The sequence below is a fragment of the Castor canadensis genome, chromosome 13 (assembly GCF_047511655.1).
Source record: "Castor canadensis chromosome 13, mCasCan1.hap1v2, whole genome shotgun sequence".
Taxonomy (NCBI): domain Eukaryota; kingdom Metazoa; phylum Chordata; class Mammalia; order Rodentia; family Castoridae; genus Castor; species Castor canadensis.
The window spans coordinates 99,065,949-99,090,830 of record NC_133398.1 but is presented as its reverse complement, the minus strand read 5'-3'; the positions used below and the strand labels follow the sequence as shown (position 1 = coordinate 99,090,830).

The following is a 24,882-nucleotide window of genomic DNA, read 5'->3' as shown; positions in this document are numbered from 1 at the left end:
GATTATGCTTGAAAAAATATAGAACAACTGCTACTGAAAACAGTTTTAAATCTGCCAGAACCCTTTGGTTCCCCTGCCGTCAGTTGTGAATGCTGGCCTTGGTGGTCATAAAAGGAGGGAAAGTGATACTGAAGCTGGCCTCACAGCACTGCAGTCTGACATACAGCATGCTGGCTATGTCCAAATGGAACTGAATTAAAAAAAAAGACAAAAACAAAAACAACAGACCTTCCAGTTGAAAAAATACTAACACTTAAGTGAGGAACATGTAGCTCCAAACTGCAAGCTCTTACCTTGCTCATCCTGCTTCTAACCCAGGCACAAAGCGTTAGCAAATGAGCACTGAATGAAAAGTTTGTTGAAGGACAAGAAGGAACCTTAGGAGAGAAAAGGTGTTCTCCTGCTTGCTTCAACTGACCACTCTGGAAAACACCTGATACAACATCTTTCAAGATGGCCAATTCAAGAGTGGGATTTGGCTCCTGCGTGCTGTGCACAGCTCGAACATGGTGACATAAAGGCTTCTCTATGCAAGACATTCTCTGCAGAGGTATGTGGAAACTGTTTCTTCTAAAAATACTTACAAGGACAGGAACATGGGGCAGAGGGATGTGGCAGACACCAGGGTGGTTCCCAAAATTGTGGTCCTCTTTGTAAACCCTTTCCCTTGAGAGTGGCAAGTCCTGTGAGTTGATTCTATCCAAAAGAATACAGCAACATAATGGAATGTTACCATGACTATAACATCCTCCTTGCTAGGATCCTGGCTTCCTGGTGGCTCTCAGGAAGCCAAGTAGCCACTCTAGGAAGGCAGAAATAGGCAGAAGCTGAGGACAATTCAGACAAAAACCAGCAAGGAACTGAAGACTTCAGTGCAATGGTTCACAAGGCCAATAATCGCACTAACTAGCAAACAGATCCTTCTCCAGTCAGACCTCCAGATTATAATCTAGCCCTAGCCACAAAGGAATCACCTAAACTTTACCTGCCTGTACGCCAGACTGGGAGAAAGCCAAACAACAAATGTTATGTTGCTCAAAGGTGCTATGTTTAGGTAGTATGATTAATTCAATGCAGAACAAAAGATGGGACAATGGCCCTGAAGTAAAAAGACAAGGCACATTCAAAGACCTGGAAGAAAAGCATGGCTGGGCCAGGGCAGGCATGGGAAAGACCTTTAGGGAGACTTGATGGGGAGGCTGGAGGAGCCAGACTCAAGAAAGAGACTTGACAACCCAGTAATGTTTGAGTCTCTATCTGAAAAGTAGTAAAAAGAAATAGAAGAGTATAAAGTAAGGGTCAGCAAGATCTGATTTGCATTTTACTTTTTGGGAACATTCCTGACTGCTGGGTAGAGAATGCAGTAGAGAAGGTCCAGAGAAGATGGCTCTTGTGGGTGTCCAGGTAATAAGTAGTAACAGTGAGCAGGAGAAAAATGAAAGGATTAAATGGTGAAAATACAACAGAGTATCCATGAACTTAGATGAGAAAAGAAGAGCATCCTTATTTCACAGATATAAATACAAACAACAAGCATCAGCACAGGCAGCACCTGTGATAATGGTTTTGTTAACCAATCACCAACACTGATGCATGAAATATCATTTGTGTTTATCACTCTTTCAAATTTGCGGGAATTACAGCCCATCACTACATACTGATACTTAAGAACATTTAAGAAGCATATGTATGTGTATCACAAACCTATATCATTCATATTGAAAGACTGCTAGTCTTTCAATAGTTAGTTCTTCTATAATCCAATGCATGATTTAAGCCATGATTCTGTGAAAGTAACTACAGACTCTTTCACTCAGTTGCAGAAAGGCCTGGGTACACACCAAAAAACTGTGTGACAGAGAAGTGGGGAAGGCATAAGAGAGCTTGGTGATTGGGGAGATAAAAATAAAGTCTACTGTAGAACCAGCAGATTTGGGGAAAGAGTCTGCTGTGGCTTGAGTGTAATCTCTAAAAGTCACGTGTTAGGAATGTAGTCCTCAGTGTCAGAATTTTGGGAGGTGCTGTAACCTTTAAGAGGTGAGGCTTAGTGGGAAGAAACGGGTCACTGAGGGTGCTGCCCTTAAAATGTACCCATGATGTTCTCAAAAAACTCCAGGTAATTTTCACTAAGGTTGTTATAAACTAGCAAGCCTGGCCCCTGCTCTCTGGCTTCCTGTCTTGCCACATGACCTCTCCCTCCCAAACTTGTTCTCACAATGATGCTATCTACATTTAGGACTTCACCAGAGGCTCAATCAATGGGGCCATGGGATCCTGAACTTTCGGCCTCCAAAACTGTGCACTAAATAAATTTTTCTTGGTAAGTAGTCAGGTTTCAGCTATTTTGTTACATTAACAAAAAACAGACTAATGTAGAGTCGGTTGATTTTGAACAGTTACACATGAGCTGCCAATAAGCATCTGGAGCTGTCTGAGGAAAGGTCGGGGCTTAATGTGGGACATGGAGAAGGTGTGTGAGGCTCTGTTAGGTGATGGAATTACTATATTGGGGTGGGGCACACCAAGGGCCTTTACCCTTGAAAAAGTGGACTGAGAAGAATATGACAACTGGGGACAAAAGAAGTGATCCACAAAGTAGGACACCAGAAGAGGATGTTACCCTGGAGAAGACAGTGCCTCAGAGGGGACTAACAGCTAGAAGCTGTTAGTTACCTGGCTAAGTAAGGTGCGGACAAAGCAGCCGTTGGGTTTGGCATTTTGCATGTTGTTGGAAAACTTGGCAGGTAGTTTATAGAGGGGGTAGAGGGGGTAGGCAGGAGAATCTTAAGAATCACTTTACAGTGAGAAAGTACAAGAAATATGCGGATTACTTTTGGGGATGTTTTGATGTTAAGAAGGAAATTTTGAGAGAGGGATGGACCATGTGTCAGCAAGGTTTGACTTCCATCCCAGGACAGGTACAACACAGGGGCTCTGTACATCTCTGCACCTGAATAGCACAGTGGAACTGGAGGAATCACTGATGCAGGAGAGTGAAGGGCAGCTATGGACATGAGTGTTTGAGGGGAGAAGGGCTGGGGTCCATAGCTCATGGGAGCAGACTGGCTTTTAAAGGGAGTTTGGTGACAGGCAGATCTGGAGCTCCCACTGGCTTCTGTTTCCTGATGTGAAGCAGGTTCATCGGCTCCAGGTGGGGGGTGCTGGAGCCTAATTTGAGGAAGGCAAAAAGATGAAATGGTCATGGACAACAGAACAGGTGGAGATGGGCAGAATCCTGCAAGACTGAAGGTTTTGGTGATGATGCCCACTTGAGGCATATGGCCACCAATTACATACAGGTCGTAGTTGGCCTTGTGTCTTGTTTTTCTCCACCAACACTGAGCTGCTTGGGTGCAGGCACAGAGAGGCCAGAAGATTAGGCTAGCTGAAGACTGGCATTTGACCAGTATTCCCCAGAACCTAGGGTTCAATAAACCCTGGTGAGGCTGGCAGAGTGGCTCAAGTGGTAAGAGTGCCCGCCTAGTAAGCATGAAGTCCTGAGTTCAAACCCAACAACTGCCAAAAAAATTTTTTAAGTTAATCTAGGCCTTGGGCTGGTGGAGTAGCTCACGTGGTAGAGTGCCTGCCTAGCAAGCATGAGGCCCTGAGCTCAAACCTCAGTGCTGCCCCCAAAAAAACAAAAGATTTTAACTCTGGTGAATAAATAAATGCTACTGGAATGCAATGAAAAACTGAAGCAGGACTACAACTCAGCAGGCAGCAGGTAAGAGCAGAAGTAAGGAGAAAAGGACTGGATCCCTGTGTGGCATGGAGCATGCATGGCACCATAGCACTGAGTTGTAGCCAGATCACAGGTGGTCCAGGCTCCCTGAAAAGAAAGGCCAGAAGTCCAACACTGACTTCAACTCCCCATGGAATAATAAGAGCATATCATTGATGCTGGAGGGCCCTGTAGTGGCCACTGACGAATATCCTGTCCACAGACCCAGGGGCAAGTACAGGAATCAGGGTGTTCTGTCTCTTAATTTATAATAGCTTCATTAATTCTATCTTCATGTTTCTGTCTCTATAAACCATTTCATGGTTTTGCGCTAGGTTCTTCATCCAGCCATCCTACACCAACAGACACTATCCTCAGGCCCCTTCCTCCATGAGACCTCTGCCCTACAGTAGGTCTTCTATCTCACCCTCAGATCTGTTCTCTGTGCCTTTCCTTTGTAATCCTTGCTGCAATTTACTTTCCTTCCCAGCAAAACTCCCATCATAAATCACTTATATTTATGGCCTCTGTGTCCTCATCTCTCTCTCTTCAACCCACTCTACCAACAACCATTCATCAAGGTCAATAAGAGCCTCTGCATGACCAAATTCAATGGTGACCTCTCCATCCCCATTTTACTCAACTTCCCAGTAAATAATCTCTGGCTATACCCTGTCCAACAGGAAGAATAGTGGCACATCCCCACCAACAAAGATACCACATCCTAAACCCCAGAACCTGTGAATATGTTAAAAAGCAAAAGGTAATTGAGGCAGCAGATGGAGTTTAAGTTGCTTATCAGCTGACCTCTCAAGAGGGAGATTTTCCTGAATTATTCAAGTGGACTAAGTGTAAACAATACAGACCTTAAAAGTAGAAGGGTGGGGGGCCTAGGAACATAGCTTCATGGTACAGCTCTTGCCTAGTATTTGTTCCATCCCCAGCAATGCCAAAAGAAAAAGCACTAAAAGTGGGAAAGGAGAGAGAGAAGGAGGAGAGGTCAGACTCAGAGAAAGAAATGTGAAGATGGAGGCAAGCCAAAGAAACTCTAGGTTGCAGGTTCTGAGAATGGAGAAAGAGGCCACAAGCCACTAGAGAGTGGTGCAGGAGGAAAGACTGTCCCTAGAGTCTCCAGAAAGGAGCACAGCCCTGCCACACCTTGATTCTGGCCCAGTAAGAACCATGTCTGGTGTCTGGCCTACAGACCATAGATAATAAAATTTGTGTTGTTTTAAGTCACTGAATTTGTGATGCTTTGTTGAAGCAGAAAACTGAGGTGCCACCCTTAAAACCTGTTTTCCCAGCTTCAGTCTCACACCTGCCTCGTCACACCACTGCTGTGGCCTCTGCAGCCACTTGCGCTGGCTCCTCCTGCTCTGCACAGGTTCACGTCCCCTTCTCCATCTATCTTCTGCACCAAGGGTAACCTCATGTAGCCCACAGCTTTAAACACCACTGGTACACCGATGGCTCTGCAATGTACATCTCCAGACAGGACCTCCACCCAGGTTTATGCACAGCAGCCCATTCAACAACACTCTGCTGTCTAACCAACATTTCCCACTTCACACGTCCCAGAAGAGCACTGTTTGACTCCCCTGCCCCATTTTCTCCTCCCTCAGTCTTCCTTGTCTCAGTGATAAGACCACCAACAGTGCAGAGGGCTCATTCTTCTTTTTTTTTTAGTACTAAAGACTGAACCCAGGGCCACATGCATGAGCGATACCACTTGAGCCACGCCCCCAGCCCCAAGGGCTCTTTCTTGGGCTTTCCTTTCCTTACCCTACATCCAATTCCCCAGGTTTGATAGCTCCGTCTCTAAAATACTTTCACTTCTCTCCCTGTTCTCTGCCACCGTCATCTCTTACCAAGACACCAATGACTGTAACAGTCTCCTAACTGGTCTCTCTGCTTCCTCTGATAGCCCCAGAGCAGCCAGAGAATGACCACAAAAAGAAAACTCCACATGGTGTCACCTCCAGAAACCTCATCCTATGATGACTTCCCACTGCCTAAAACTAAACCCCAAGGCTTCATCCCTATGCAGCACTCCTAGATCAACCTGGTCCACCTTGCTAGCTCATCTCCCAAAAGGCCACTCTGCTCTAACCAACAGTGTCTTCTTCACTCTTCCTCAAACTAAGCACTTTCCCGCGTTAGGGCTTTTGCAAAGACTATTCACTCCACCTAGAATGTTATTCCTCCAGATCCTCAGGCAGCTGGCCTTCCTTCATCATTCAGATGTTGCTCATGTATCACTTCTAAAGGTCTCCCATAACACTATAATACATCCACCTAGAGTGCTCACCTCAGCATCCTGTTGTTTTCTTTTGAGCACTCTCTGAAACTCTTCCCTACTTATTCACTTATGTTCTAAAATGTACGCTCCACAAGAACAGGACTATGCCTGTCTGGTACCCTCAGTATTTCCAACCAGTGCCTGGTACATAGTGGGCCCTCAAAAACATTGCTGAATGCATAAATGATGGCATGAAGTAAAAGACAGTATTAATATGCAGTCAGTAAACATGATGCCATGGTTACTGTCAAGAAAGACCTAACATACAACATGTTATGAGAAAACTAGACTACAAAATTGCGGGTGAGTAGACCTATTCTGGGTAAATAAATGTGCATGTACATATACACATACATGTACACATGCCCACACCAGCACAGAAAAACTTCTGAAACACAACTGTGTTTCTGATGGCCGGACTCTGAGAAGAGCAGCATTTTCTCTAAGTGCTGTATCGTGGAAAGCTGCAGGTGGGGAAGAGCATCCCTCTTTCCCAGGCTGCATGTTTCCACCTGCAAGCACTCCTACACAGAGGATGATCATGGCTTCCTGCCTCCCCTCGCTCACTCCTTGGTGCCTTTCCCTGACTGAGGAGTCTGAGGTCTAGACTGAGCATATCTGCCTCGCTCGATCCTTCCTTTCTTCCTTCCTTCTGCAATGCTGGGAATCTGTGGGCATTTAGGGAGCACACATTTGCTCCTCTCTGCATCACAAGTTTTTGGGGAGAGTTCCTATGGATCTGTTGGGTGCTACAGTGACTATTTCAAAGGCAGGTTGTTTAATTCAGGGATAAAGAGCAGTCCACTTAAGCAGCAACTTAGCAGCAAGTGTTGATGGGTTCCTCAATCATTCATTCAATGAACAGTCCGTAGGCACTAGTAGCAAGGTGCTGGTCTAAACTTTCAGGCTCCAGCAGTGAACACACAGATGAAGATCCCTGTCCATACAGAACTTACAGCCTAGCAGGGGCAGCCAAAGGACACTCAATGAAAAGACATCAGTCATCAGTGTATTGGATGATGACAGGTGCTAATTCCAAAACTATCCTCATTTATGAAATAAAAAATACATAATCACCACAGCAGATTCTTTGAATTGCTTGAGGAATGGATTATTAAAAACTGCAAATGTTTCAATATAAAAAAATTTGATTAGTAATAATTAAAGTATTTAACAAAAATGAATCTTAAATAATCAGGAGTTAAGAAGTCTAAATTTTGTTCCACAGCTCAAAAACAGAATTCTAACACACACATTAGCAAGTGTCTTCTGATACCAGGAAAGACAATCAGTCATCACACAGCTTAAAGATGTGTCAGGAAAATGGGAGTGACTTTACTCAGATATCAGTTTTACAGATCCTGCCTAATTTCAAGTCATTTCAATGAACCTTTTCTCAGAAATGGGAAGAAGGCACTTTCCCATTCTTTCAATGCCTTCTGAACTTTTAAAAAGGTAAACAGACTTAAGTGTCTTCCCCCTTCTTTTCTGGAAAAGTGTCCCCTGCAGCCTTTTTGAGTAAGAACCCGAATGGCAGCTGAAAAGCCTCCTCTGGGCCAGCTCCCAGGAAAAGCCCCCAGACACTACGAGGGTGTGATCCTTCCACACTTTATCCTGGGGCCTTCTGACTGACCTTGAATCTCCTTAAAAAGGAGCACTTGAGAGGCAGAGGCAGGAGGCTGGAGAATTGGGAGTCAACCTGGGCTACATGGGGAGATCAAAAAACAAAAAAAAGCCAGGTGCACTGGCTCATACCTGTAATCTCAGCTACCTGGAAGGTAGAGCTAGGAGGATTTAGGTTCAAGACCAGCTCCAGCCATAAAACAAAACAAAACAAAAGTTAATGAGACCCTATTCCAAAGAACAAGCCAGGTGTGGTGGTACATAACTATAATCTCATCTATCCAGGAAGCAGAGATGAAAGAATCTCAGTCTGAGGCCAGCCTTAGGTAAGAATATGAAGCCCTATCTGAAAAATAACTAAAGCAAAAACAAAGGCTGGAGGCATGGCTCAAGTGGTATATAGTTCAAGCCCTAGTACCACCACAAAAGTGTGTATTGGGGGGTGGGAGCAGGAATGCAGACTAGTACCCTGTATGAGTTACACAGACAGTAACAGTATAGCTCAAGTGCTGACTATCCCAATCATTCCCTGATTCCCAGCCATTCAGACCACCTGCTTCTCTTTTGACTTGGCACTACAAGTGGCCAACTTCACCTAGACAAGCTTCCTTATTTCTTGCACAGACACTTCTTTTTCCTTCCAAAGAACTCCTTTGGAATTATAATGACAGCAGAGTTACATGAAGCTGGACTACTGCAGTTACAGGACAGATGCCCCATGCATGCACACAGTGGCATGCCCTACCTTCATCTTGTTCAATTCCCCAGAGCTGAGGTTCTCCCAGTTCCCTCCTTTCTCCTCAAATGTAAATTCTCGGTTCTCTACATTTTACACTTCAACATACTTCAGCAGGTCAGCAGAAACCCATGAAAGTATGTACCTGAAGTTAACATCCTTCCTTACAGACGAACAACCCCCTAGACACATTTCTGTTTCACCACATTCACCCTGGCCCGTCTGCTAGAAGGGAATTCTTTTTTGCATTTTGTTGTTGTTATTCACTTGATTTTCTTTTTTAATTTGGTGATACTAGGGTTTTAACTCAAGGCCTCATGCTTGCTAGGAAGGCACTCTACCACTTGAGCCACTCTACCAGCCCTGATTTTGTAACTTTGTAAAAGAATTAACACTGGAAAAAAACTTGGGTTATTTTTAGGAACAGCTTTTAAACACTTCAACAGAACTTGTCCTTGTAAATATCTGGTAGGCTGGTAGATAGGTAGATTATGACATTTAGCTCTCAGCTACTTGGAAGGTGGACCTAGGAGGATTTAGGTTCAAGACCAGCTCCAGCCATAAAACAAAACAATAACAAAAAGTTAGTAAGACCCTTATTCCAAAGAACAAGCAGGTGTGGTGGTATGCAACTATAATCTCATCTATCCAGGAAGCAGAGATAAGAGAATCTCAGTCAACTTCAGCTACCAGAACCAAATGGAGATATAAGAGAGGGAAGACTATCCATCATGCTACCACCTGGAGAGATATCAAAAAAAACACAATGTTCCCACACACCCCATTACTACCACCCCTGCTTTAAAAGGGCTGCCTAAATAACAAGACATTAACAGATACCTTACTTAAGTACCCCAAAAAACCCACTTGCATTCAGCGATGCTTTGAACTTACTGGATAGAGAAAAGGACTCTAGGAAGCTCAACTGTATTCTCATAACCAAAGTACACTGAAATATACCTACACGGTGTGGAGACAGCAAAGCTGAAGCTAAGATCAAGTAATGTCAATTAGGAGACACTGTAGGTAGAGCAGCATCATTTAAATGGGTTTCACCTGGGTACATGTTAGAACCACACATTCTCACTAGGCGTGGTGGCTCACGCCTGTAATCCTAGCTACTCAGGAGGCAGAGACTGGGAGGATCTTGGTTCAAGGTCAGTGAGGGCAAAAAGTTCCCAAACCCTATCTCAACTACTCACCTGTCATCCCAACTACTCAAGGAAAGCGCAAGTAGTAGGATCTTGGTATGCGCAGGCAGCTGACCTGGGCATAAATCGAGATTCTATTTTAAAAACAACAAAAACAAAAAGGGCTGGTGGTGTGGCTCAAGTGGTAGAGTCCCTGCCTAATAAGCAGGAGACCCTGAGTTCAACTCTTGAGTACCACAAACAAACAAACAAACAAACAAAAATACAGACAGAAAAGGAAGACATGCATTCTCAGACCCTAGCCAGATCTACTGGAGCAGACATTCACATGGATCCTGGCAGTCTCCAGGTGACTGTGCCCCACTCAAGCCTCAAGTCCACTCAGGTAAAGAATGCCAGCTTCCCTAGGTAAACCTTCCCTTCCCATCTCAGTCTACCTTACCACAGGCTTCAGCTTCTCCTCTATGGAAGTCACCATCACCCAAAGTCTCACTCCAAGTATCCCTAAAGGGTGTGTGGATCAATAACATTCTTGCACAGTCACAGTTTTGACTGCACTAAAACCTCTGACTTAGACAGTGTGGACCCAAAGTGGATCCTCATCTGCACCTTAACATTTTTTAAATGCAATCTCAGGACACAGGACAGTAAGTTATAACCTGGACCAAAGGACAATCTGTCCAAACTTCAGCTTCAGGACTAAATGAACATAGAAATTTCAGAGACAATATAAAAGAAGAACCCAAGATCCTGAAAAACAGGCAGCCTGCCCCCAAGTTTGCTAACCCCATCAAGTTCAGAGGCTGTTTGGGTGATGAAAACATTCTGGAATTAGGAAATGGGTGGTGGTTGTTGCACACTGTGTGGATATATTAAAAACCAGTGAACTGTACACTTTCCTAATAAAAATAACAGAATGGTTAACAGTTGAGGGGCTGGCAGAGTGGCTCCAGTGGTAGAGCATCTAGCAAGCATGAGGTCCTGAGTTCAAGCCCCAGTACCATCAAATATATATCCATATATACATATATTAGCTGGGTGCCAGTGGCTCACGCCTATAATCCTAGCTTCTCAGGAAGCAAAGATCAAGAGGATCTTGGTTCAAAGCCAGCCCTGAGCAAAAAATTCACCAGACTCTATCTTGAAAATACCCATCACAAAAAAAGGTTTCGCACAGTGGCTCAAGCCATAAGAGCACCTACCCAGCAAGTGTGAGGCTCTGAGTTCAAACCTCAATGTTGCCAAAAAAAAAAGCTGAAAAATCTCACCTCTAATCTCAGCTAGGCAGGTAGTGTGATAGAGGATCACTGTCCAAGGAAAAGTCTTATCAAAAATGTTACAACCTTACCCAAAAAACAGCTAAAGGTAAAAGGGGCTGGGGGTGTGGCTCAAGTAGCAGAGTACATGCTTATCAAGGCTAAGTTCAAACCCCAGTTCCTCCAAAAACATTGTAATCACAAGCTGGACTCCAGCCTCCTGAAAGATCCTATACTCTCAAACAACTCGGAAAGCAAGAAAAGTCTTTAAAGACAAATCTTCAACAGACACTGAGTGCCACCACCTACAACTCAGAGATTGGGCAGGCAAGTGTCCTATATAACACACGCGACAAGATCCTGCTCTGCACCAGTTCCTAATGCTTTTTAAGACAGTAGTGGGTCTCAATTCAGGCTTTGTGGAATGATTATCAGGGATACATGGTTTACAAAAGATTTTTAACTTCACATCTTAATTTATAATTAGAAAAAAATAATACCTACTACAAAAATATTGACAGAAAACCCCACTGTCCAAGTTGGCAAGCCGTGACTACATTTGCTTACGTGCCACTTACATTGCTCTTGGGCTAACGAATGACATATTTGTAACAGAGCCTAACCTGGACTTAAAAAAATGCTTGCTCTGCAAAAAATGATCTCCCAATGAGGAAAAGGGGTAGAATGACTGAAGGGCACAGGATAGTACTACACACCAAATTCCAAAGAACCCATTTGAGAACAGCAAGTATGATATTCATATTGCAAGACACAATTTAGTTTTAGCAAACACCATCCATTGCATTAACTAACATTGTTAATGTATATTGTATTGCGTTTGTAGCTTCTATTTATATCTGAGTATTATGTTGGTAAGAACTCCAAGAATAAAGAAGCTTATAGAGTTTGTTGTGGTTTTATACATTTCATTCAACAAGCACTTACTGAACAATGACTATGGGCTCAATATTCTTCTGGGTGCTGCATACTAAAGTAATCTAATAAAACAGCTAAAGTCTAATCTGAAATTCACAGGAATTTCCTCCCCTTTACCATCTTATTCAAATGTTATAAACATTAATCTCTACAGGTGAGAGCTGCTTCTTTTCTTTTCCTCAGTCCACCCTGCCTGGAATAAGTGGTCTTCGCCTGTTTGTCCTCACCAGTGCGGAAGGATAGAGCTTCCAATGTATGTACAGAGGAGAAAGTGCCCACTTAACACAGCTTGCCTAATAAACACCCCTGTGCTTACCTGGGGCATAGAATATATTTGGTTCATTTCATACTGCTAAACTGAATACAGGAATTATATTTAACCCACTGTCACAAATTATCACATTCAATTTGAAACTTAATTCCATATATTGTATTCACAAATCAAACCAAGTTGGTTCTCTGTGTGCTGTTCATATGTGCATTTTCACATTTGCAATTTAATTAGAAAGGCCCTGCCTGGACTCAGAAAATAATCTGGGACCATTCAAACCACGAGCTCCTTTAAAAACTAAGCAAAACAAAGCCATATTTCAGTGTTAACTAACTTTCCAGGTCATCAAAGCCAAAATATCTCTCTGGTCTTTCTGATTAGAGCACTACTAGTGTTTTCCAGCTAAGCTCACATTAAGACCCAAATGATCTCCTCCAAAATGTGGTTCTGTATTTCAAAGAGCTAACATGTAAATACACTAGCAAAGCAATCACTGAAAAATTATAGTCCTAAATCCATGACTTTATGAAGTTATACAAAGGAAAAAATTAAAAACACAAAAAGCACTGTATCTAATATATGCCTACACACCAAAAAAAATTGATTTGAAAGATCTCAAAAGGTAGCTTATTGTTTAAAAAAAACTGAAGTGAAACTATAATTTAATAATTCTCACAGCCTTCAAATTAAAAGTTCACTTTTCCTAAAAAAGTATTCAGGATTTAAAAAGATAATTCTCCCTTTACCCTGGAACAAAAAAACCAAACAAACAAACAAACAAAAAACCCCACTATAATTATACTCAGGTTTCTCTTCAGGATCTTAAAATGCGGCTTAGAACGTATCATCTCTATGACCTAAAATCTCTGTAAAGATTTTTTACCATTAAAAATCCATTTTAATATGACAACCTGTGAAGATGCCACCAAACTGAAAACACACGGTGCTGTTTTAAGTGTCAGTACAAACAATTCCATCATGTTTGCTTACTGTAGAGAAACTTTGTACTGAAGGGAAAACAAAGAACATTAATAGTTCAAAAATTGTAGCACACGAAAGTGATTTGAACATATTGAGGGCAAACATTTTCAATATAAAAGGTTGATGGTACTACACTGGTTTAGCATTGGAAGAATGCCATCTGAAATCTAGAACTGGAGAATCAGGAATACAGTAGTTATATTTTAAGTCAAACAGCTAATTAATGACTAAACAAAAGAAACTCCAGTCTAGACAACATGTATGGAGTACAAATGAATGTAATTATGAAGTAGTCATTTATGCAATCAGAAACTTGCATTAGCATAATTATTTCTGGCTTTGGGCCTTAAAAATATTAACTTAAAATGCAAAAACCTTGTACTAGTTCACCCAATAAAGATGTGAATACCAACTGAAATAAAAGTTGATTCCATTAAAGAACAAGCACTGTGCTTAATATGTTCTTTCTCCCCTGCCAGGGAAATAAAAATCAGGCCTTGCCCTCAAAGTATACACAGGTACAAAATTTCTTCATTAGCTGGATGATTTTCTTCATTATCCAGAATGCACATATTAATATTCATTATTAAGAAGCAAAACTATTTCCACAAGAAATGAGTGCTACTTTAAAAAAAATAAAACCATGCAAAAAAATAGTTTATCATACTTAAAATACAAATGAATAAAGAAGCCAAATAATTCTATAAGACAGAAGGATTAGAAGTCCTAATAGCAATGAAATCTTGGAAAAGTCCATTTGAAAATGATCTTTGGGACAGAACAGGAGGGAATGAATGAGCCCTGAAGCCAGGCAGCCCAACTCTGCAGCTCTCGACTCCAGAAGCACTATTTCATATCCTGCGGGACTTGGGCTTCCTCACCTGTACTATGAGGATAAGGGTTACTTCTAGGATTGTGTGTGACTGCACACTGTAAAGGACTCAATAGTGGCTATCAAACAAAAAATGTTCAATGAACATTAGCTTCCACAACTACTGATGTAGTCACCATCATCATTTCCTTCATGGTCTTCAGAACCTGAGGAACAATGTTCGTGGTTGAGAAAGCATGACCTAAAGTTGATTTGTTTTTCGATGCAGCACTTCATTTATTTTGAAGTTGCAAATACTATTCAAGAAGGGCAGGAGACTTTATGTATCCCAATAGGTTAGAAAAGGTTAAAGTAGCTTAACTAGACTGAGGATCTCTCTTCATCTTCTCAAAGTCTTCCTTTTAGTGACTTTCAGCTTCACCAAACACTTGGATATGAACCTACAATACTAATCCTCCATTCACTCTTTCTAATTCAAAACTACATTACAGAATGGATTTGCTGAGCACACTAATGTGGTTTAGAGTGATGGGGTCTTTAATTAAAGGCCTAGACAACAAATAATAGAATGAAAGTTTCTAGGGGGGGCTGGGGATGTAGCTCACTGAGAGTAGGGTGCTTGCCTAGTATGTTGCAAGGCCCTGGGTTGGATCCCCAGCAATGCCAAAAAGTTCCTAGGAATGAGTTAAGTAACAGAAGAAATGAAGTTCAGAAACTTGATAGTGTGCTATACTGACCAAATTATTTAACCCGTCTACCTACACTCCCTCATCTCTAAAAGGAACTGTGGCTCATTTTACAATCTTATTTGTAAGGCTTAGAAGTAACTATATAAAGTACACAGTCACTACCAAAGAACAGGTACTCAACACATGGCAACATTTTACAGGACACAATCTCATTCTTGCTTTCTTAACACTCAAACACATATACATTGAAACTTGCATTTTTTCAAATAACTTCAAAAATGTGAACACAAATGTGAATAAAGGAATTACTTAAAGTTCAAGAGTCTAGCCAGGTGCTAATGGCTAGTGCCTGTAATCCTAGATACTCAGGAGGCAGGATCAATGTCAGACAAAAAACATTAACACAAAAAAGGGCTACCAGAGTGGCTCAAGTGGTAAAGCGCCTGCCTTGCAAGTATGAGGTCTTGAATTCAAACCTGAATACCAAAAAAAAGTTTAAGAGTCACATTACACCCAAGAGTTCCAGCTCTGTGTGTGTGTGTGTGTGTGTGTGTGTGTGTGAGAGAGAGAGAGAGAGAGAGAATACAGAGAATATGAAACAACACTGGAGACGGAGAAAGATGAGAGCTGCAATTTCTTACACACAGGCAATTCTGGCTGCCAGTTGTACTCTGCAAACAGACTGTGTAGAAGTGAGATGGAAAACACAACTCCACTATGCACTCCACTGCTCTCTGGCCCACACACATCTTCAAGTACAAGCCCCTTATCCCAGGAAGACAGATCTAAAGAAATTCAGCTTTTGTACAACACAGCTTCACAGTACAAGCTGACTACTTCATGTGGCCCTCAACCAAAATGCAGTTATTCCACTTTTGAAGGAAAATGGGCTCTTAACAATGGCAGTGTGACTAGCTTCACTTTGTGAGAGTGTCAAGGGATCTCTCAGAAACAGTGACTAAACAAGATTTTCCTCACCTAGGACTAGAAAGCCCCTGTGAGAAGTAAATCCATCGAACTCAGTTTCTTTCAGGTTTGAATGTCACCATGAACGATGGCAGGCTGAAGAGTATGGGGAAAATGCCAATGCCCAGGAAGACCAAAGAAACAACTAGTTTAGTAACTGTACTGTTTTCTTCCTCCTATTATCCAAGGCAGCTTTTAAAAAGCAAAGAAACAGTAACAATGACAGGGTATCATCTCTGTATCACATCCTATGGCATTAACAGCTCCTAATGTAAGTTAAGTCTCCCACCATCATACTTAGTATTCCTTTCTCCTAAAACCAAGAAATAGAAAATGGGGAAACATGCCAAGGTCCTTTACACAGAAATATGGGCCAACCTTTAAATTCAGTTCTCTCCTAAGAGTTTTTGTCAGTGCTGAACTGACAAATTACTAAAAGAACAACCAATCCCAAGGGGAATGGATGCTGTGTGGCTGCCCTTGTTAGCTGTGCTGCCTCCTGCTGTCTCCACCCTTAGAAACACACCTTCTCTGTTATGCTTACTGTAGCAGCAATCACCTGCTCAAAGCAATCCACCTTTTCTCATCTAGATCCCCAATTTCACATTTCACAGAAAGAGGGATGCATTTTCCTCTGTAAGCTGAGAGAAAGCAACCTGTGGTCTCCAAAGGAGTCAACCTCATATTCTTTAATCTTGTCCTCTATAAAAATTCTTTATTGGTGTTTTACAATAAATAAATACGTGAATGATGAACGATATTGCTCAAAATTTTTAGCTTAAGCCACCAATCTAAATAAGCTACCAATTAAATTTCTGATTTGGTTATATCTACTTCTGTAACTCTTAAGGCCAACAATTTTAATCATTAGACTATCTGGTTTCAAATATAATTTTAAATTATAATTATATTATCAATTCTACATGGAATATAATACTGGAAAACATATATTATGTGTTTTCTAACAATTATAAAGTAGAACTAACTTATAATAATATTGCATCAAATTTATGTCTCAGGGAATATTAAGAATCTTGAGGTTCCTGTTTTTTTGGTTTTTTAAGTCGGGGGGGGGACTGGGGTTTGAACTCTGTACTTCAGGCTTGCAAAGCAGGCACTCTACCACTTGAACCACACCTCTAGCACCATTTATGCTCTGGTATTTTGGAGATGGGGTCTCTAGAACTATCTGCATGGGCTAGCCTCAAGCCATGATTCTCCCAATTTCAGCCTCCCAAGTAGCGAGGATTATAAATGTAAGCCACCAACACCCGGAAGAAACTTGTGTTTTTAAGTAATTCATAACCATGTAGAGAATTACTGGATGGCTTCCAAATTTTACTATATTACTGATAAGAGTTACAGTCCATGATTAAGACTAATTTTTAATATATTTGCTTTCATGTCTAAAATGTATGACACTGTCAATTAAAAAAACTGGTTAAAAACATAGGCCTCTAAAGTAATGTTTGTCAACACAAAAGTATTCTACCTAAAGGGCAAATACCATTCATGTAAATAATCAAAATACATATACCTTAAGAGAGATTTAAAAATCAATTAAGACAAGGTAGCAAAGCTGAAAGGTTCTAGTATTTAAATGCTTAACTTGTGAAAAGTACAGAGACTTTCATCCATATAACCTCCCACAACTCAAAAACAAAAGCATTCCCGAGTTAAGTTGAAACAAAAGAATCTTTCAAAATTAAGGCTCAAAAGCATTGTTTTCTTCTTGTGTCCTAACAAAACTGAGTAACTATCAAGGGTAGGAAGCTGTATTTTAACCTAAATTGGAAGTAAATGTTGAACAGGAATGGACCTAGACCAACTTGTCAAAACTAGTTAACTGCAGCCATTTGAACTTAAAGGAATATAATTCACATATTGATGGCCATATACCCAATTCTCAGCAGCACAGTAATTAGTATTACCTTAAATTGAAACAGACACATATCCAATTCTTATCACCACATTAATGGCTATTATCCTAAATTTAAAAATTCAGAAGTCAAAGTTAAAAAAAAAGATGACAAGGTAATATGGTCCCATATTAAAATTTACCAAAAAAGGAAATGTCACCCAAGAAGATAAACTTCTGTTCACTCTATTTCATTGATTTACTTTTTATCTGGATGCCAAATATATAATCTACTATTATTGCCTTTGGTTCTAATAAAAATTCCTATGATTAAGGTAACTCAGAGAATTCTCCAAGCAAACTTTCTTCACCAGAGAGGACTAAAGATGTTTTGCTCATAAGGAGCCTGTTCTTCCCAATTATACAAACTTCACATTGTTAAAGCGCTGTATTTTCTGTGAAACACTGGGGCTGCACATTCATTCATTCATGACAACACGGGAACTAATGATAATGTTTAAATGAGAAGCAGATAGGGTTAACCACCAAATGCAAGAAGCCAAAAGGCAAGAAAACACACAGCACAGAAACTCATGTTACCCTGGTTAAGTCAGCATGCACATTTTACATTTCAATGCAAACCAAGCAGATCAGAAACAGGTCAGTACACATGTTGGTTCCTGTCCAATCCAGATTAATCTCACTGACAATTTTCTAATTCAGTATTTTTTGAATTTCAAGTTAATATAAAGGAGTGCTATGAGAATAGCCTAGAAAGTTTGCCTTTAAAATAGTTATGCCCTTAAAAACAGTGATTTATCTACCTCATTAGTGTTCCAACGGTGCCCCTCTTTTGGTAAACTTGAACATTTCGGCAGACATTCAAGCAGCTTTTTCGGTAAAAAGATTTTTACATGACTACTATTGCTGTTCCCATGATCATCTATAAAGAAGAAAACAATAAATTCAGAGAAAATAAGAAAAAAGCCTCCTTTTAAGTACACTGGCAAGGTAAGAAACAGCAGCTCAGTTTAGCAGCTGTAAGACCAAGAGCATCAAAGGGCCTCTAGTCTCCATTCCTCTAGGTTGCACTTGCCTACACTCTTATCACATGGATGGCAGCAGGAACCTGGCTGTGAGGTTCTAAAATAAGATTGTGTTTTGCCCCAACACAAGCAAGCGAACAGGGAATATCCCAGCAGCTGCCCATAACCAGAATATTACTTTTAAAGATCCTTTCCCCATGTTTCCATGAAGTACATCAAAACTGCAAAATCATTTAATTCCACAAAACCCATAAATCTTTTATTAACTAGTTGAAAAGGTTTCAAGATTCTTAGGTAGGAATTGTAACACATGACTACTTTATTCATAAACTATATACAACTTCATCCCTTAGAACACAAATGAAATTTATCCTTTCAAAAGCAAATCATTAAACTTATAAGGAATTAAACCTATAGTTGGCTACCAGATAAGACAGAGCTGGCATTTCCATCCTGAATCTAAAAACATATCACTTTAATTAACTTGATTTACATGTACATATCTGTAGAACTATTGGTTCTTCAGCTACATCATCAAAATGTAACTCTTCTAAATGAGTTAGAGAAAAATGATTACTTTTAGACTAGACAGTGTGTCTGACAACTTGGTAATCTGTCTAGCTGGTGCTTTCTAGAAGAGATCATTTCTTTAGATCACATTTATTTCAATCACTTATTTACACTGTATTTATAATCCCACTCCTGTAACACATGTCCTCTGCCTGGTTCAAAACTCCTTGCCAGCTGTGGCAAATTTAGGCCAAAAGTTTCAAATTACCCACTCCATTTTAGCTAATATTAAATGAAATCCCAAATATACATATAAAGGATACAATGCATAAGTAGGTACTAAGGAACACTGAAGACTGGATTTGCTCTAGTTGGACAGTTTTATCATTTTTTCTGGTATTAGTAAGATATAATAACAACAAACTCAAGAGTTAAGATTCCAAGAATCTACCCCACTTCTGCTACAGTCTAATTGTGTGACCTTGGCTAAGTTACTTAATATTTTCAGTTTTCCCAAATCATTAATAAGAGAATTAGAGATCACTTCATTCTCCTTCATATACAAATCCCTGTAAAATTTATAAAATCGATCAATAATTTAACACACCTTGCAATTCAGCAATCTTACATACACTGATAATGTTAAAAGTAAAAAACAGTATTTCCTGTTATTTACTATAATTTTGTTTGGCAGAGTCTATTTTTTGGAACATGTAAAAAATATAAAAGAATTAAAAAATACTTTCTAAGGTCATAAAACCTTCTCCAAACATTTCTCATCTGATTAACATATTTCTTCTCATGGAAAAGATCTTAAAAGGGAAACACTGGGCATAGAAATAGTCTAAAAAATTTACTACATCATACAGAATACTTTATAGGGATGAACTTAAGACTGAGTTTTAGTGCACTAAATCTTTTTTGGGGCATGAACTACATAACCAACTGAATTATAACACCATCATGTATTTCTACAACAGTATAAAAACTTGGAAAAACTTAAAAACTATTTTTAAGAATCTAAAGTTTTAATTTGATAGCAAAATAAGATTAAACTCTTTTAAATATTTTGCTTAGAAACCAAGAAAACTGTTGGACTAGGAGAAAGTTCTGTACTAACTGCACACTGTAACATCTTTGTAATTTTATGTGCTCATGCATGCTCCCTGCACTCGATCTTCCCAAGGGAGGTGCCATGGGCTATAAAACTTTAAAGCAAAGAAGACCAAATCATAAGAGCCTTTACCTCCCTTCTCTCTGCTCCTAAAGTGGTTTTATTCTCATTTTTTAAAAACTCCCATGATATATACGATTTCTAAAGTAGAAATAAAATTCTAAAATCTATATTCAATTCAAATATTCAATATTTACAGGGACCTTATAAGAAAATACCACTAGGCTATGTGCTCAATCAATGCTTATGCTTTGCATATAAACAGTCATATCCCTGAGAAAGCAATTTGTTTAAAGCAGAATTCTGAACACAAATGAAAAGAATACTAAACGCTGGCTTCTGTCTCTCTGTGCTCACAACCTGATGTTAATTTCCTGTCCCTTTAAGCCTCTTTAAAGAGTCCAGCTGCCCTGTGGTAAATACAGTGTGAGGGGGGGTAGGGGTTCTCTTCTCTTCAGTATAACTAACAGCTATAGGAAAAGCTTTGGTCTTCTGCTCTGATACCAAATCAGGTGGTGGTGATTTAGCCCAAAGGCTTTTAAAGAGAAGCAGAAGGCTGTGTAAGCACTGTCTCAATCAAGTTTCTAAAGACAGCACTTTGTGGGAATGTGCAGTCAGGGGTTAAAAAGGAAGAGGAGTATGACAGGGCAATGGGTGCCCTAATCAGTTTTTAAACTGTGCCACTTCTACAATTTTAGGTTCATACTGAATATAAATTGGATGTTTTAAAGAAACATAAACATGGGTAAATTTTCCCACTGCGCATTGTGAAGATGGCAATTTCAATACTGGAGAAAGAATTATTAGGAACTTGAAAAAGCAAAATGCTACACCTCCTACTTTCAAATTTCAGTGTTTCAGGTTAAAGTGTGATAAGGAGAAACTTTGCTTTTATACTGGAAAAGAACTGCTCATGTGGCAATACTGCATAAAAATGGGTTTTTTTAATTAAAAGCTACTGTTTCATGCTTTTAGAACAGCTATAAATGATTAAATAATTAAATACATGTGCCAGTTTTGAAATCTAGTAACAGTATCTTAAGTTAACAAAAAAATTAAGGTATACACTGGTTTCAATTGCATCTCAGTAGTCAATTCAAAGATAAACTTTGACACTGCAAAACGGGAGTGCCAACCAAATGACAGTAAAACATTTCATTAGCATTATCTACACATATGCATGTGTGATAGATGACCAAAATAATCTTCTAACCTACTTCACAAAAAAACATAACTAGTGAAGCTCTTGAAATTGACAGATTATTTACTTGGTTGACAGTTACAATTCTGGAGAATGAACCATCCTTTCTAGTCAACCTTCAGATATTTTCTAAATGATAATTTTATAGGTATAGTATAATTTAGCTAAATCTTTCTAAAATGTACAAAAATGCTCATTCACTTCATTAAGACAAAAAATATTCCTGCTTCTGGTTTTATTTCTAAAAACTTGACATTCACAATGCCCAATCCTTTATTTAAATCTAAATCCAGAGATTTGTATTTGACCTGCTCCTTGAACACTCTGACTTCTACAAGGGAAACTGTAAGTATAATGACTCTAACCTAGATATGATACATCTATTTTGATTCATAATAAAAATTAAATAATTTTGGTACTATAAGCAATGATGAACACTTACTCAATCAAGTTGATTAGGGTTAACTTCTCAACCTCTAGACCAAACTGTTCAAAATGAATTGGTGTATCAGTGTATCCACTTGCTAAATCTTATTAGGAATATATCTGATCAGTAACTTGGAATGGTAAGACTAAAGGAAGCTCTACAATCTCCTATTTAAGTATAATTATTATGTGCTCAGATTTAATTATTGGGACAGGAACTGGTTTAGGAAAACATAAGCACACATTGTTGCATTCAAGGCAGCACAGTGCTCACAGCAACAAATACTTCCATGACTAATCTACAACTTTCAAATCACTACTCATCCAAAGTAAACATTAATTAAGCACCAACTATGTGCCAAGCATTGATCATAGTCTGCATTATTCTTTTCCAGACAGTCTCCAAAATGAATTAAACACAGCTGTAATTATCCAAAATATTTTTGAAGGTTAAAAATAAAAGAAAGTAATTTTTAAGCAGAAAAGCATAGCTAGTTTTGCTACTAAACAACCTTTCTTTCTCCTTTTCATAGAGCTATGCGATCAACACATGGCACCCTCCTATTTTTGTGTGGTCCAGATGTATCTGTTTACTATCAATCTGTTATTAAATTTCTGGTCCAGGTTTAGGTCAACTCATAGCTTGGAGTCAATAAACTTCTATTTATCTGTATTTACATTTTCAATTTAAAAAAATGTAAATGGAGGCACATAAACCCTGTGATCTATCACTTCAATTTAAGCTTAGACACATCCTCTCCTACTGTATTTCACTGGGTTACAACTTGACCTGCATATGATCAAGTGAATCTCTTTTCTATTATTGATCAGGGGGCAAACATTTGTGGGACTTAGGCACCCAGAAAGGACTTTACACTGTGCTCTCTATCTCCTCATGATAAAACATAAAAATTTAATCACTCCCACTTTTCAGATAAAGAACCTGAGGCTGAGATTAATTTGCCCAGGATTCAGTTACAAATGGCTCAAAAGGGATTCAAACATGACCCGTGGTTTTCCCCACAATGCCACATGTTCTTACTCTATATCACCTGGTACTGGACTCCAGAACTATAAAACTGTATTACGACCAACACAGAGTGCTCTGACTTTTCTGTGTGACTGAATCCATTGACTTTTTGAATCCCCACAGAAACATGAGGAAATTTCTACTAACCCCAAAAAGATTAAGTAACTTATCTAAGATCACACAGCAGTTAAAAGGCAGAACCCAGGCCTTCTAAAGACCTGGTCAAAGACTGTTTCACTGCACTGTGATGAAGGAGTGACTCTCACTGCCAAACCCACCCCTTCCCAAAAGTCAAAAGCTTTTTTCAAATCCTACCTTCTATAGGTGGCACGGTGTTGAGAACACAGTAGGTGCTAGTTCCGCAGAATACACTTTGGGAAACGCTCTAAGGAAACAGAAAATAAAATGTAAAACTAATCTTTGAAAAAGATATATTCTGGCTCTTCTGTGATTTTCCTGCCAAAGATGCAAAACCTAAATCTAATCATAAAGAAACATTGGACAAATCCAAAATGAGGAACATTCCAAAAAATGACTGGCTGGCAATTTTCAAAGTGTCATGGGCACAAAAGTCAGAAAACACTGAGACTGTTCTGTGTTAAAGAAGACTTAAGAGACAACTGAATGTGTCCCAAGGTTCTGACTGAACTTTTTTTTTACAAAGATCACTGCTGGGACAATAGGCAAAAGGGAAATAGGATTTGAGAATTAAATGGTAAAAATGCCTCGATGTTCATTTCTGGATTTTGATTACTGTATTTTAGTTGTGAAGGACAATGTTCTTGTTTGTAAGAAATGCACAAAATATTTGAGAATGATAAAAATATTGCCAACTTACAAATGGCTGGGTGAGCAGGGCCAAGTTCTTTGCACTGCAAAGATTGTTTCAAAACTTAAGGGGGTGTGTATGTATAAGACATCTATGCTCGTGAACATGTATTACTCGTGTAGTTTTTTAATGGGACACATGTGCTGTGGATAGAGTAAACATTTACTAAGAACAGATACTGTACACATTTTGCAGTTAGTCAGATCAACATCATTAACCATTTCCCAGCAATATACCCAATACCCAACTCACACAAAAGAATCTGCACTGAGTGCCAACAGGCACTATGGCAGACAGAGTAAGTCAAGAGGAAGTTGGAAGACATAGTCTCTGATCTCAGACCACTTCACTCAGATAAAATTAAAGTTTTAAGAACATATACAATGGTAACTTTAAAAATAAAAAAAAATGGGTCTTGCCACCCAGCAATCCTACAAAAACTTTTCTTATGGTTGCAATATTAGGTAAAATCCTAAGAAAACTTTTCTTATGGCTGCATTAGGAAAAATTTTAGATTATTCATCCTAGTTATAAGCCACACATTCCTATACTTAGAAAACAAAAGACAGTTTACAACTTCAACAATAACCCGTAACATTTTATATTTAAAATATAAAGAAAGAGCTCAGTTCTACTAGTTATTAGTTGTCCTTGGAAAGTAACTGAACCTCTCTGTACTACCTCATCAACAGAAAGGAAACATGACACTTCTCTCTCCTATGTCACAGGGCAGGTGAGGGAATTAAATAAGATACTATATGCCAAAGTGTTTTAAATTCAAAAAGAACTCACAACTATAAAACACTACTGTTAATAATCTTTAATAACCTTAAGATTTCCTAAGAATAAACTGATGATTGCCTGAATTTTTAATGCCAAAAGGAATGTTAAAATCTGATTAAACTGACTTCCATGTATTTCTAATTTTCCTCTCCCTTATATCCATTATCAAGTGCTTCAGAAGTCAAATTATTGTCAGGGCCCATACAATAAATCTTTCCCCATAATATGACTCCTAGAAACCAGAATAACCATCAGCTCTTTAATTCTTTCTTTTGTTTCTGGAAAATTCTTATTGTAGGATCTCTCTCTCTCTCTCTCTCTCTCTCTGCCCTCCCCCCCACCAATTAACAGTAGCCGCTTATGGTAATAGCCTGTAGTAACATCTGGATCCCAGGATTCTCCCTATAAATTCTGGCCTATCCTCAGAATGTTAGTTCTATCTATGACCATGAACATGGAATTACAGTTGATTATGCAAAGCAACTGATGTGAAGTCAACAGAACCCCAACTTCCTCTAACATCTGCCACTTTCCAGCAGCAGACTCCTAGGTCACACGAAGATA

At 39.4% G+C, this 24,882-nt stretch overlaps 1 protein-coding gene and 1 non-coding gene across 2 annotated transcripts in view; one reads left to right on the top strand and one right to left on the bottom strand.

Annotated features, from left to right (window-relative positions):
• The window catches only part of LOC141415479 (uncharacterized), a 110,216-nt gene that overhangs the window by 64,990 nt on the left and 20,344 nt on the right, over positions 1-24,882 (bottom strand). The window contains exons 4-5 of the mRNA XM_074052193.1: positions 23,022-23,091; positions 18,144-18,262 (exon numbers count right to left, since the gene is read on the bottom strand). Coding sequence (XP_073908294.1) covers positions 18,144-18,262; positions 23,022-23,091 — 189 coding nt within the window. The remainder of the gene's footprint in view (positions 1-18,143; positions 18,263-23,021; positions 23,092-24,882) is intronic.
• Positions 60-190, top strand: LOC141415993 (small nucleolar RNA SNORA61). The gene has a single exon (XR_012440930.1). It is a non-coding gene; the product is annotated as a small nucleolar RNA SNORA61 (small nucleolar RNA).